Below are 12,359 nucleotides of genomic sequence, written 5' to 3' on the forward strand. Positions count from 1 at the left end.
GGTTTTTCTATAATGTATTCACCATTTTAATTTTGCAAGTAATTCTCACTTTCTTACCTATACATGATGGTCCTGACTTTCCTTTTTAGATCAGACCCCGTTCCAAATATGATCGAAATGAATCCAATACTAATTATGATTTGCAAACAGGATTTTGAAGTAATAACTATAACTCTACACTCTACAGTAAGGTGTGCAGAGTACAACAATGGTCAAGTCCAAAATAGGCCATTTTAGCTAATGAAGTATTCTTTTACAGCTTACATTCTGTAGTACATTTGGTCTAAATAAATGAAGAGACCCCCTGTACAAGCAACTTTTGATAAACACTAATCAAATCATTCTTGTGAAATCCGTAGAGTATTTTTGTTGTTTCTTGATGTAGGCATATTTTATTACCGAGTTATTTTGGTGCATGTCCAATCTTGTATTTCAAGTTGAGGCATACAATCGGAATTCACAATGTGGCTGGTATTGAGATAGTATGTGGATGTGATGAGCATTGGGATGTGATTCAGTCGCATAGTGTCATTCTTGATTTGCGGTTTAATCTACCACAGGGCGTGTTTCTTCCCTCTGCAGGAGAGCGGGAGGACTTAGAGCAGGGCCAACCCGAGCTGGATGACAGGGTGTCATCGGAGGCGGAGGAGAGGTCCGGCGAGAGCAGTGACATGGTGGGGTCCGTCAGGATTAATAAGGTGACCCGCGGGGCTTGGCAAGATGGGTGAGACATGGCCGCCGGAGCGGAGCACAGCTTCGGAAGGACGAACAGGCACAGCGATGGCATACACCTCTTTGCCGCCTCAATGTCCTTACATCAGGCCAGTTCAGGCTTCTGAATTTATGGTTTTGATCGATGGCAAGCATGTACATAGCCGTAGCAGAATTCGTTAGACACGGTTACCAGTTGTGCATTCGTTGCAATATCAGTTATCAATATATTTGATGTTCGTTCGTGTAGCCTTTGGTTTCTATATATTGATTAAAGGTTGTACCTACGCTTGGCAGCTGGAAAAGAAGGGAGACAAGCTTGGCAATGATTTGTGGAAGAGATTAAGATGAGCAGATAACCTGGTAGTGCAAAAGAACAGTCCTAGGACGGTTGACAACCAGGCAGCACAGAGGAACTGCTCAGGAGGCGCGCCATGGGCGCGCCCCCGCCTCTAGTAAAGACAGGGTGGTGATTTTCAAAAGAAAAAAGTTTCTTTCGCTGGATCATTGTAAAGCAGGTTGAATTGTTCGCTGTCCCAAGAGATTTCTTAATCTGAGAGCCCTTGCTATCATTCCGATCACCTGAATGATAATAATAACAATTACAAGGCACCGGATACAAACTGCGGGAACCTCCAATATATAGACCAAATAGTTGTCCAACAAGAGATACACAGAGTAGGATACACACACCCCCTACACAACATAAACATTCACAACACACACTTGTGACAGCTGCTACATGTTGGCTCCAAATCTTCATCGAGTAAAGCTGAAGCTTCAATGAACATTATCGACGCAGCTGCAGGAGCAACAGTGGTGGTAGGTAGTACAGGCACGGCTAACGAAAGCCAGATATGACAACAATGAAATAACCCCTGGAGCCCTGGATCGAGGCACAGGAGCAGTCGAGACAAGCTCTACCCTCTGTACACGCCCGAGGGGTCGGCGTTTTGGACGATCCAGGGGTGCTCCAGAACCTTGTGGAGGGGTAGGCGGTGAGCCGAGTTCTTCACCAGCATCTGCAACAAGCCAGAACAAACAAGCCATTTGTAAGACAGACGTTCAGCACAGGACATGTCACATAAACTATAGCTATTTCTTGTTGTAATCAGGTACCTGTGAGATGAGGTCCTTCGCAGCAGGAGATACAAACGGTTTCAACGGGAACTTCAGGTCCACTTTTACTATCCTGTATTTTGAACAAGGCAGTTTGAGAGACAGCAGTTGCTTATAAGGGTGCGAAGGGAGCTAAGTAGAGTTGCATGGACTGAATGAATCATGAAGATTTAAACATGTGATTCAATCAAAATAACTTATGGTGCAATGCTGCAAATGTGGTACTATCACTGCTGATGCATACACGAAACCATGAACTCCTAAAAAAAGCATGCCTAGCCAGCCCTGATCAATGCAACTGTGTGTGTTTCATGTAGAAGCACCACCCATAGTTCAAGAGTATGCTTGTAGAGCAAAATGTACAAATGCCCAAAAGACTACTTTGGACAGAAAATATATGCAAGGCAATAACGTTTGTAAGAGCGTCGAATCAAGAGATGCAAATCGCGAAGGTCATAGTAAAATCAGTTCGTTCATCACGAGTTACCTTCGATAGGTCTCAGAGTGTTCTTTGGCTTCAAAAGGTGGGAGCCCATAAAGGAATTCATAACATAGGATGCCCAAGCTCCATATGTCTACATGGTAATCATGCTCTGTCTTCTCCACTGGACAAATCGCAACAATTTGAGAGGCAATTATACTAGAAAATTTGTGGTATTCTATTTCACCACGAATCAGTTGTGACACTTAAGTAAATGAAAAGGAAAGTACCCATTTCGGGAGGCAGATAATCTAACGTCCCACACATCGTCCTTCTTCGGTTAAAGGTATGAACAGACCAGCCAAAGTCTGCAATCTTTAGCTCTCCCTGTCATGAAAAGCATATACCTATGTAAACACCAGAGAGCATACTATTCCAGATCATAACAATTGAAGCAAAGTAGAGCCAATACCTGTACTCCAACTAAAAGGTTTTCCGGTTTAATATCTCGATGTATCACGTGCTTCCCATGAAGATAGATGAGGGCACGGGCCAAAGATGCAATGTACTGAAAAGAAAAAACAAGGGAAGTTCAGATATAATACTTTTGAATAGTGGGTAGACGATACATTTACCACGAATACATTCAGAGCATATACTTACAGTTGCCGAGCGTCTTTCAGAAAAATGCTTGCATCTCTGCAACTCCTTGTACAGCTCTCCTTTTGCGGCATGTTCCAAGATTAGGTAAACACGGGTCTGCAAAACGCATATGGAACTGATGATCAGACGAGGGTGAAATGAAGCTATAATGATTCTCCGTGTTATAGTTGTGCCAATCTGTACCTGATCATAAAAATACCCATATAGGCGAAGAATATTGGGGTGTCTAAGGTGACTCTGTATCTCTACTTCGCGCCGTAACTGATGCTCCACCTGTGATTGTTTCAGTTGGCTCTTGAAAAGAACTTTCAAAGCCACAATCTGACTACTCTGTTTCCATGGAAAGAAACTAGTGTAAGACTTGATTACTCGAGTATTAACAATTCCACTCCTGCCATCTGAGTGTATATAACACCAAACAACCCATTTGTACTACTATGAATGAAAGGTATTCATGGAACTCATAACTTACTATGCATGGCATCAAAATTTCTGCAAAGTAGCTAGACACTTACAAACAAAAGTCAAAAGTAGAGAAAAGAGATGGTAGATATAATAAGCTTCTGGACTCAGTTGGCTGTTGAAAAGAACTTTGAAAGACACAATCTGACTAGTCTGTTTCCATGGAAAGAAAATACTGTAAGACTTCGTTGATTACTCGAGTATTAACAATTCCAGACTCCTGCCACCTTCAGTATATATAACACCAAACAACCAATTTGTACTAATGAATGAAAAGTGTCCATGAAACTTATAACTTACTACACATAGACATTTAGTAGGGAAAACAGATGGTAGATACAATAAGCTTCTGGACTCAGAACATATGCAATGTAGATGACAGTGTCATTCAATGCTACATTTAGTAGCAGAACAAATAGATCCGAGCTCTAATTATTAAACATTAGCTACACTTGTTATCTAAATCAGCTCGGGGAAACATAAATTCCTTCACTCAAATTATGATACTGGATTATTTGAGATTAGCTAGAGTAGTTACCCTCTTTTCTCTGGCCAAGTAGACATGGCCAAACTTGCCCCTGCCAAGTGCCTTCCCAACATCAAAGTCAGACAACACCCACCGCTTCTCCTCCTGAGAATGCTGCGAAGGCTACAGAGAGGCGACAAAAATACACCATTATTGCTCCACTTCACCGGAAGAGTATCATACTCATGAAGTCCAGGTTGACCAAACGATATATATACATATTACCCACAAGATGCATCTTTTAACCATGCAGTATAAATAAACCATTACAAGAGCTGATAATTTAGGGCTGCCCAGATGGAGAGGAAAACTAAGCATATGCCAAAAATCGATGGGTTTGTTTGCTTTACTGGGCCCAAAATATAATCTTGAACCAACCAAGAAGAAAATAGGACCCGGACCATTTCAACGCCTGGACACTACAGCTAGCTAACCCTAACCAGCAGCCCACCCCCAAAACGCCAAGGGGAAGCAGAAGTGAACAAATCGCCAACTAAATCCGGCGCCAGAGCACGAGCACGCAGCCGCCCCAGGAGCAACCGGGCGCCGGCCCGGCGTCGAATCCCAAGAATCTACCGCTACGCGCCCCCGCCGGGAGCGCCTAGATCGCGCGCAGGAGACGCGGGGATGAGATCCGGGAAGGGGGGGCGGGGGAGGGGCGACGGTGAGCACGCGTACCTTCTCCTCGCCGCGCGAATCGGTGGAGATCGCCATGGCTGGCTGGCCGCGGGGCGGAGGAGCGGAGGTGGGCGCGGGGGGAGGAGCGGCCGGGCGGGGCGAGGCGGAGTTTGGAATTGGGGAAAGATCCGGATCGCGGATTTTGGAGGTTTAAAGGCTCTTGCGGAGGCAGAGGCAGCGGCTGAGGCCTCAACGGTCGGATTATTTTGCCCTGCTGGCCTGGCCGAGTGCGTGCGTGCCACTCACGTGCGCGGTCGAGAGCCGTTCGATTGCGTTGACAGAGGTTAGAATGGGCTTTGGGCTCGGCCCCGTAGTTGAGAAACTGAAACGGGCTCGATCGTGGGCAATCGGCCGTGGATGGGCTGAGATGCTGGGCCTCATTGCTTTTGGAAAATCAAAACACCTCGGAATTTGCATGTGTTAACATCAAAGTTTTAACTCGAGATAACCATGTTTTTAAATGTGAAGGTAGACTGTTGGAAAAAGCCGGAGGACGGTTGGGTTAAGGCAAACGCGGACGGCGCGTTGGCGAAGGACCAAGGCAAGGGAGGGGGAGGAGTTGTCCTCAGGGACAACCATGGCGCTTTCCTGGCAGGATCGTGTCATTTTTTTCCATCCTCTCACGATGATGGGGTGGTTGAGCTGCTAGCATGCCGGAGAGCTCTTATTCTGGCTCAAGAATTCAAGTTCACAAGGTGATCCTTGAATCGGACTCTCATGGAGCTGTCGGTAAGATCAAGAATGTGCAAAGGGATTTCTCAACTAATGGGCAACTAGTTGAGGAAATAAAAGGTTTATTGAGTTCTTTTCAGGAGTTTAGAGTTACTTGGGTGCGACGATCGGCAAATAAAGTCGCACATGTCCTAGTTAGGGAAGATTGTATTAGATCGCTTTGTAAAACTTGGCTCCATGTGCCCCCCGAGTGGGTTAGCTCGGAGGTTGCACAAGAAGGAGCTATGAACATTGAATAAAGTGACAACTATTTCCCCCTAAAAAAACTCGAGATAACCTGTCTAAGCGTCGCCATGTGGATGACCCTACTTGTGTGTTCTGTCATGAAAAAAAGAAGAATATGTTGGGTATCTATTCTTTGATTGTGTTGTTGCTTCTAACGTGGGGAAGATCATCGAGGAGGTTTTGGACATTTCGGTCCCATACTCTTGGATGACCTTTCAAAGCATTGGAAAAATAAGAAAAATGATGTTTTGAATGCTGCCTCTCATGGACCATGCAAAATGATTTTGTTTTCGGGGAAGGGTTTGGCGGAGTCTAAAGTGCGTCCTGGATCGAGTGAGGTCGCTACTGCATCAATGAAAGGTATTGTGTGTCGATGCTCAGGGTGCACTCCTACTTCGTTGCCCGATGCTCCTTAATCATCATCGTGGAGAGCTTGTAAGGATAGCTTAGTTTTGAACCTCTCTGAAGTGGCGACTACTGAGCATAAGGCGACAACTCAACTTAGGGACTTCTTCGCGTTTCAACCGTTCTAGATTTAGGTTGTTTATGTTGTTTCCCCTTGTTGTTATGTTGTTTTCCCATGTTGTTGTGTTGTTTGCTCTGGTTATTTGTAGCGTGTGTTCTTGACTGGAGTTATGTTTGTCGCAGCTGCTCCCACGTTTGTGGTTGAGCGTTGTGTAGCGATCCTTGTTGGATGTTTACCTCTCTTCAATAAAAGTTGGGGGGGGGGGATCCCTATTTCTCAAAAAAAAGGAAGACGTTGAGCCTTAATGATAACTATGTTGTATTGTGGTACAAAATTTTAGTCTCATATCAAACGTCTTTGTTGCTGTCAAACCAATAATCAAAGGTCTTTTTTCACGTCAACAAAATAATAATCAAAACATATTAGTTACCATCTAGGTGAGTATTTGTGTGGCCGCTTGCGTGATAGTCTCTTTCCTCACGTAGATGTGCTATACAGTTGCTACAGGTCGTAACATCGGTCGGGGCGCGGAGGCCAAGGAGGCCGCTCTCACAAACTAGTCAAAAGGGCGTCTCGCAACATGCAAAATATTTGATGTGACGACATGAGAAGCTTCGCTATGGCATCACTTGCCGCTTCGTATTCCACACGATTGAAGGAAATATGCCCTAGAGGCAATAATAAAATTGTTATTTATATTTCCCTTATATCATGATAAATGTTTATTATTCATGCTAGAATTGTATTAACCAGAAACTTAGTACATGTGTGAATACATAGACAAACAAAGTGTCCCTAGTATGCCTCTACTTGACTAGCTCGTTAATCAAAGATGGTTAAGTTTCCCGACCATAGACATGTGTTGTCATTTGATGAACGGGATCACATCATTAGGAGAATAATGTGATGGACAAGACCCATCCGTTAGCTTATCATACTAATCGTTTAGTTTTATTGCTATTGCTTTCTTCATGACTTATACATGTTCCTCTGACTATGAGATTATGCAACTCCCGAATACCGGAGGAACACCTCGTGTGCTATCAAACGTCACAACGCAAATGGGTGATTATAAAGATGCTCTACAGGTGTCTCCAATGATGTTTGTTGAGTTGGCATAGATCGAGATTAGGATTTGTCACTCCGTGTATCGGAGAGGTATCTCCGGGCCCTCTCAGTAATACACATCACTATGAGCCTTGCAAGCAACATGTCTAATGCGTTAGCCACGGGATGATGTATTACGGAACGAGTAAAGAGACTTGCCGGCAATGAGATTGAATTAGGTATGATGATACCGACGATCGAATCTTGGGCAAGTAACATACCGATGACAAAGGGAACAACGCATGTTGTTATGCGGTTTGACCGATAAAGATCTTTGTAGAATATGTAGGAGCCAATATGAGCATCCATGTTCCGCTATTGGTTATTGATCAGAGATGTGTCTCGGTCATGTCTACATAGTTCTCGAACCCCGCACGCTTAACGTTCGATGATGATTTGTATTATGAGTTATGTGATTTGATGAACCGGAGTTTGTTTGGAGTCCCGAATGAGATCACGGACATGACTAGGAGTCTCAAAATGGTGGAGACATAAAGATTCATATATTGGGAGGTTATGATTGGACACCAGAATGGTTTCGGAAAGGTTCGGGCATTTTCCGGAGTACCGGGGGATACCGGAACCCCCCGGGGAGTTAATGGGCTTTCATGGGCCCTAGTGGAGAGAGGAGGCGGCCACCAGGTGGTGGCACACCCAAGCCCAATCCGAATTGGACTAGGGTTGGGGGGGGCTTTCCTTCTCTTCTCCTCCTCCTTCCCTCCTCCTAGTGGGAATAGGAAAGGGGGGGGACCGAATCCTACTTGGACCAGGAGTCCAAGTAGGACTCCCCCCATGGCGTGCCCCCTTTTGGCCGGCCACCTCTCCTCCCCCTTTATATACATGGGAGGGGGCACTCCAAAGACACACCAAGTCTTCTCTTAGCCGTGTGTGGTGCCCCCCCTCCATGGTAACACACCTCGTTCATATTGTCGTAGTGCTTAGGCGAAGCCCTGTGCCGATAACTTCATCATCACTGTCTCCACGCCGTCGTGCTAGCGGAACTCTCCCTCGTCCTTAACTGGATCAAGAGATCGAGGGACATCATCGAGCTGAACGTGTGCTGAACGCGGAGGTGCCGTACGTTTGGTGCTTGTATCGGTTGGATCACGAAGACGTCCGACTACATCAACCGTGTTACTAAACGCTTCTGCTTTCGGTGTACGAGGGTACGTGGACACACTCTCCCCGCTCGTTGCTATGCATCTCCTAGATAGATCTTGCGTGATTGTAGGTAAAATATTTGAAATACTGCGTTCCCCAACAGTGGCATCCGAGCCAGGTCTATGCGTAGATGTTATATGCACGAGTAGAACACAATGAGTTGTGGGCGATAATAGTCATACTGCTTACCAGCAACGTCTTACTTTGATTCGGTGGTATTGTTGGATGAAGCGGCCCGGACCGACATTACATGACCGTGTTCATGAGACTGGTTCTACTGACGTGCTTCGCACACAGGTGGCTAGCGGGTATCTGTCTCTCCAACTTTAGTTGAATCGAGTTTGACTACACCCGGTCCTTGTTGAAGGTTAAAACAACACACTTGACGAAAAATCGTTGTGCTTATGATGCGTAGGTAAGAACGGTTCTTGCTAGAAGCCCGTAGTAGCCACGTAAAACTTGCAACAACAAAGTAGAGGACGTCTAACTTGTTTTTGCAGGGCTTGTTGTGATGTGATATGGTCAAGACGTGATGATATATAAATTGTTGTATGAGATGACCATGTTTTGTAGAAGTTATTGGCAAATGGCAGGAGCCATATGGTTGTTGCTTTATTGTATGAAATGCAATCGCCATGTAATTGATTTACTTTATCACTAAGCAGTGGCAATAGTCGTAGAAGCAATAGTTGACGAGATGACAACGATGCTACGATGGAGATCAAGGTGTCAAGATTGTGACGATGGTGATTATGGCAGTGCTTTGGAGATGGAGATCAAAGGCACAAGATGATGATGGCCATATCATATCACTTATTTTGATTGCATGTGATGTTTATCCTTTATGCATCTGATTTTGCTTACTACGGCGGTAGCATTATAAGATGATCTCTCACTAAATTTCAAGGTACAAGTGTTCTCCCTGAGTATGCACCGTTGCTACAGTTCGTCGTGCCGAGACACCACATGATGATCGGGTGTGATAAGCTCTATGTTCACATACAACAGGTACAAGCCAGTTTTTGCACACGCAGAATACTTGGGTTAAACTTGACGAGCCTAGCATATGCAGATATGGCCTCGGAACACTGAGACCAAAAGGTCGAGCATGAATCATATAGTAGATATGATCAACATAGTGATGTTCACCATTGAAAACTACTCCATCTCACGTGATGATCGGACATGGTTTAGTTGATATGGATCGCGTGATCATTTAGATGACTAGAGAGATATCTATCTAAGTGGGAGTTCTTAAGTAATATGATTAAATTGAACTTTAATTTATCATGAACTTAGTACCTGATAGTATTTTGCATGTCTATGTTGTTGTAGATCAATGGCCCGTGCTACTGTTCCTTTGAATTTTAATGCGTTCCTAGAGAAAGCTAAGTTGAAAGATGATGGTAGCAACTACACGGGCTGGGTCCATAACTTGAGGATTATCCTCATTGCTGCACAGAAGAATTACGTCCTGGAAGCACCGCTAAGTGCAAAACCCGCTACAGGAGCAACTCCGGACGTTATGAACGTTTGGCAAAGCAAAGCTGATGACTACTCGATAGTTCAGTGTGCCATGCTTTACGTCTTAGAACTGGTACTTCAATGACGTTTTGAACGTCATGGAGCATATGAGATGTTCCAGGAGTTGAAGTTAATATTTCAAGCAAATGCCCGGATTGAGAGATATGAAGTCTCCAATAAGTTCTACAGCTGCAAAATGGAGGAGAATAGTTCTGTCAGTGAACATAATACTCAGAATGTCTGGGTACCACAACCACTTGACTCAACTGGGAGTTAATCTTCCTGATGATAGTGTCATTGACAGAGTTCTTCAATCACTTCCACCAAGCTACAAAAGCTTCATGATGAATTATAATATGCAAGGGATGACGAAAACGATTCCCGAGCTCTTCGTGATGCTAAGATCGGCGAAGGTAGAAATCAAGAAAGAGCATAAAATATTGATGGTTAACAAGACCACTAGTTTCAAGAAAAGGAGCAAAGGAAAAGAAAAATGAACTTCAAGAAAGAATGGCAAGCAAGTTGCCACTCCCATGAAGAAACACAAAGCTAGACCTAAGCCTGAAACTGGGTGCTTCTACTGCAAAGGGAATGGTCACTGGAAGCAGAACTACCCTAAATACTTGGCGGATGGCAAAGTGAACAAAGGTATATTTGATATACATGTTATTGATGTGTACTTTACTAGTGTTCATAGTAGCCCCTGGGTATTTGATACTGTTCAATTGCTATGATTAGTAACTTGAAACAGGAGTTACAAAATGAACAGAGACTAGTTAAGGGCGAGGTGACGATGTGTGTTGGAAGTGATTCCAAGGTTGATAAGATCACCATCGCATACTCCCTCTACCTTCGGGATTAGTATTGGACCTAAATAAATGTTATTTGGTGTTTGAGTTGAGCATGAATATGATTGGATCATGCTTATTGTGATACGGTTATTCATTTAAGTCAGAGAATAATTGTTGTTCTGTTTACATGAATAAAACCTTCTATGGTCTTACATCCAATGCAAATGGTTTACTGAATCTCGATCGCAGTGATACACATATGGATAATATTGATGCCAAAATATGCAAAGTTAATAATGATAGTGCAACATGTTTGTGGCACCGCCGTTTAGGTCATATTGGTGTAAAGCACATGAAGAAACACCATACCGATGGGCTTTTGGAATCACTTGATGCTTGCGAACCATGCCTCATGGGCAAGATGACTAAGAATCCGTTCTCTGGAACAATGGAGCAATCCACTGACTTACTGGAAATAATACAGACCGATGTATGCGGTCCGATGAGTGTTGAGGCTCGTGGCATGTATCATTATTTTCTGACCTTCACAGATGATTTGAGCATATATGAGTATATCTACTTAATGAAACACAAGTCTAAAACGTTTAAAAGTTCAAAGAATTTCAGAGTGAAGTAGAGAATCATCGTAACAAGAAAATAAAGTTTCTACGATCTGATCGCAGAGGCGAATATTTGAGTTACGAGTTTGGCCTTCATTTGAAACAGTGTGGAATAGTTTCACAACTCACGCCACCTGGAACACCACAGCGTAATGGTGTGTCCGAACGCCGTAACCGTACTTTATTAGATATGGTGCGCTATATGATGTCTCTTACTGATTTCCACTATCGTTTTGGGGTTGTGCATTAGAGACAACTGCATTCACATTAAATAGGGCACCATCTAAATCCGTTGAGACCACACCGTATGAACTATGGTTCGGCAAGCAACCTAAGCAGTCGTTTCTTAAAGTTTGGGGATGCGATGCTGTAGCGACCCGACCTCAGATGGCCAAGTCTCTGTGCTTCAGTGTCATCCCTGGATCGGTAATGCTGACACACACAGTACTCAAAGGATTTATAACAGAGTGGCAATCACACACTTATTACATCGAATATCTCAAAAAGAGAACTTATTACAATAATATGGCTTAAGGCCATCTAATACGATAACAGCGGAAGGCTTGGAAGATAAAGTGAGTCCATTAACTCCAACGACATAGCTGAGCTTCACGGCAATGACCTAATGAACCTTACTCCCCGTCTAAAAACTTCTCCTGCTTCGCGGCATCTGTGGCCACATCATTAGGGGCATAGCGTGATAACTTGCTAAAATCATCCACGTACTGAGCCACAGTACGGTTCCCCTGGCGTAGGTTGCGGAACTCCCGCTTCTTCATCTGCATAGCTCCAGTTGAGACATGGGCCATGCGGAAAGCTTGCTGAAACTGGTCCCAAGTGACATTGGCTATGGGAAAAGTGGCTGTGTAATTCTCCCACCATGATGCTGCTGGTCCATCCAACTGATGTGCGGCAAAACACACCTTCTCAGCATCAGTGCATCCCACAGTGGTCAACTCCCTTCCAATACGTCATAGCCAATCATCAGCAACTATTGGCTCGGTGCTACTGGAAAACACCGGCGGTTGTAACCTTAGAAAACAGGCTAGGTTGTCCACTGGCGGCGGGTTGTTGTTGTTGTTGTTGTTGTTTTTATTGCCCTAGTTCTGGACTAGCAATTGCATCAAAGTATTCTGCTGCTGGATCAACTGGG

The 12,359-nt window shown here is 44.2% G+C and overlaps 1 protein-coding gene across 1 annotated transcript; it reads right to left on the bottom strand.

Annotated features, from left to right (window-relative positions):
• Positions 1-1,326: 1,326 nt before the first annotated feature.
• Positions 1,327-4,749, bottom strand: LOC123060377 (serine/threonine-protein kinase Aurora-2). Its single transcript, XM_044483074.1, has 9 exons — positions 4,581-4,749; positions 3,915-4,025; positions 3,098-3,244; positions 2,915-3,010; positions 2,724-2,819; positions 2,542-2,638; positions 2,318-2,435; positions 1,831-1,903; positions 1,327-1,733 (listed from the first exon to the last, which is right to left on the bottom strand). The coding sequence occupies exons 1-9, from the start codon at positions 4,614-4,616 to the stop codon at positions 1,632-1,634; spliced, it is 876 nt and encodes a 291-aa protein (XP_044339009.1). The 5' UTR covers positions 4,617-4,749; the 3' UTR covers positions 1,327-1,631.
• Positions 4,750-12,359: the final 7,610 nt, after the last annotated feature.

Source organism: Triticum aestivum, chromosome 3A, assembly GCF_018294505.1.
Source record: "Triticum aestivum cultivar Chinese Spring chromosome 3A, IWGSC CS RefSeq v2.1, whole genome shotgun sequence".
Classification (NCBI taxonomy): Eukaryota; Viridiplantae; Streptophyta; class Magnoliopsida; order Poales; family Poaceae; genus Triticum; species Triticum aestivum.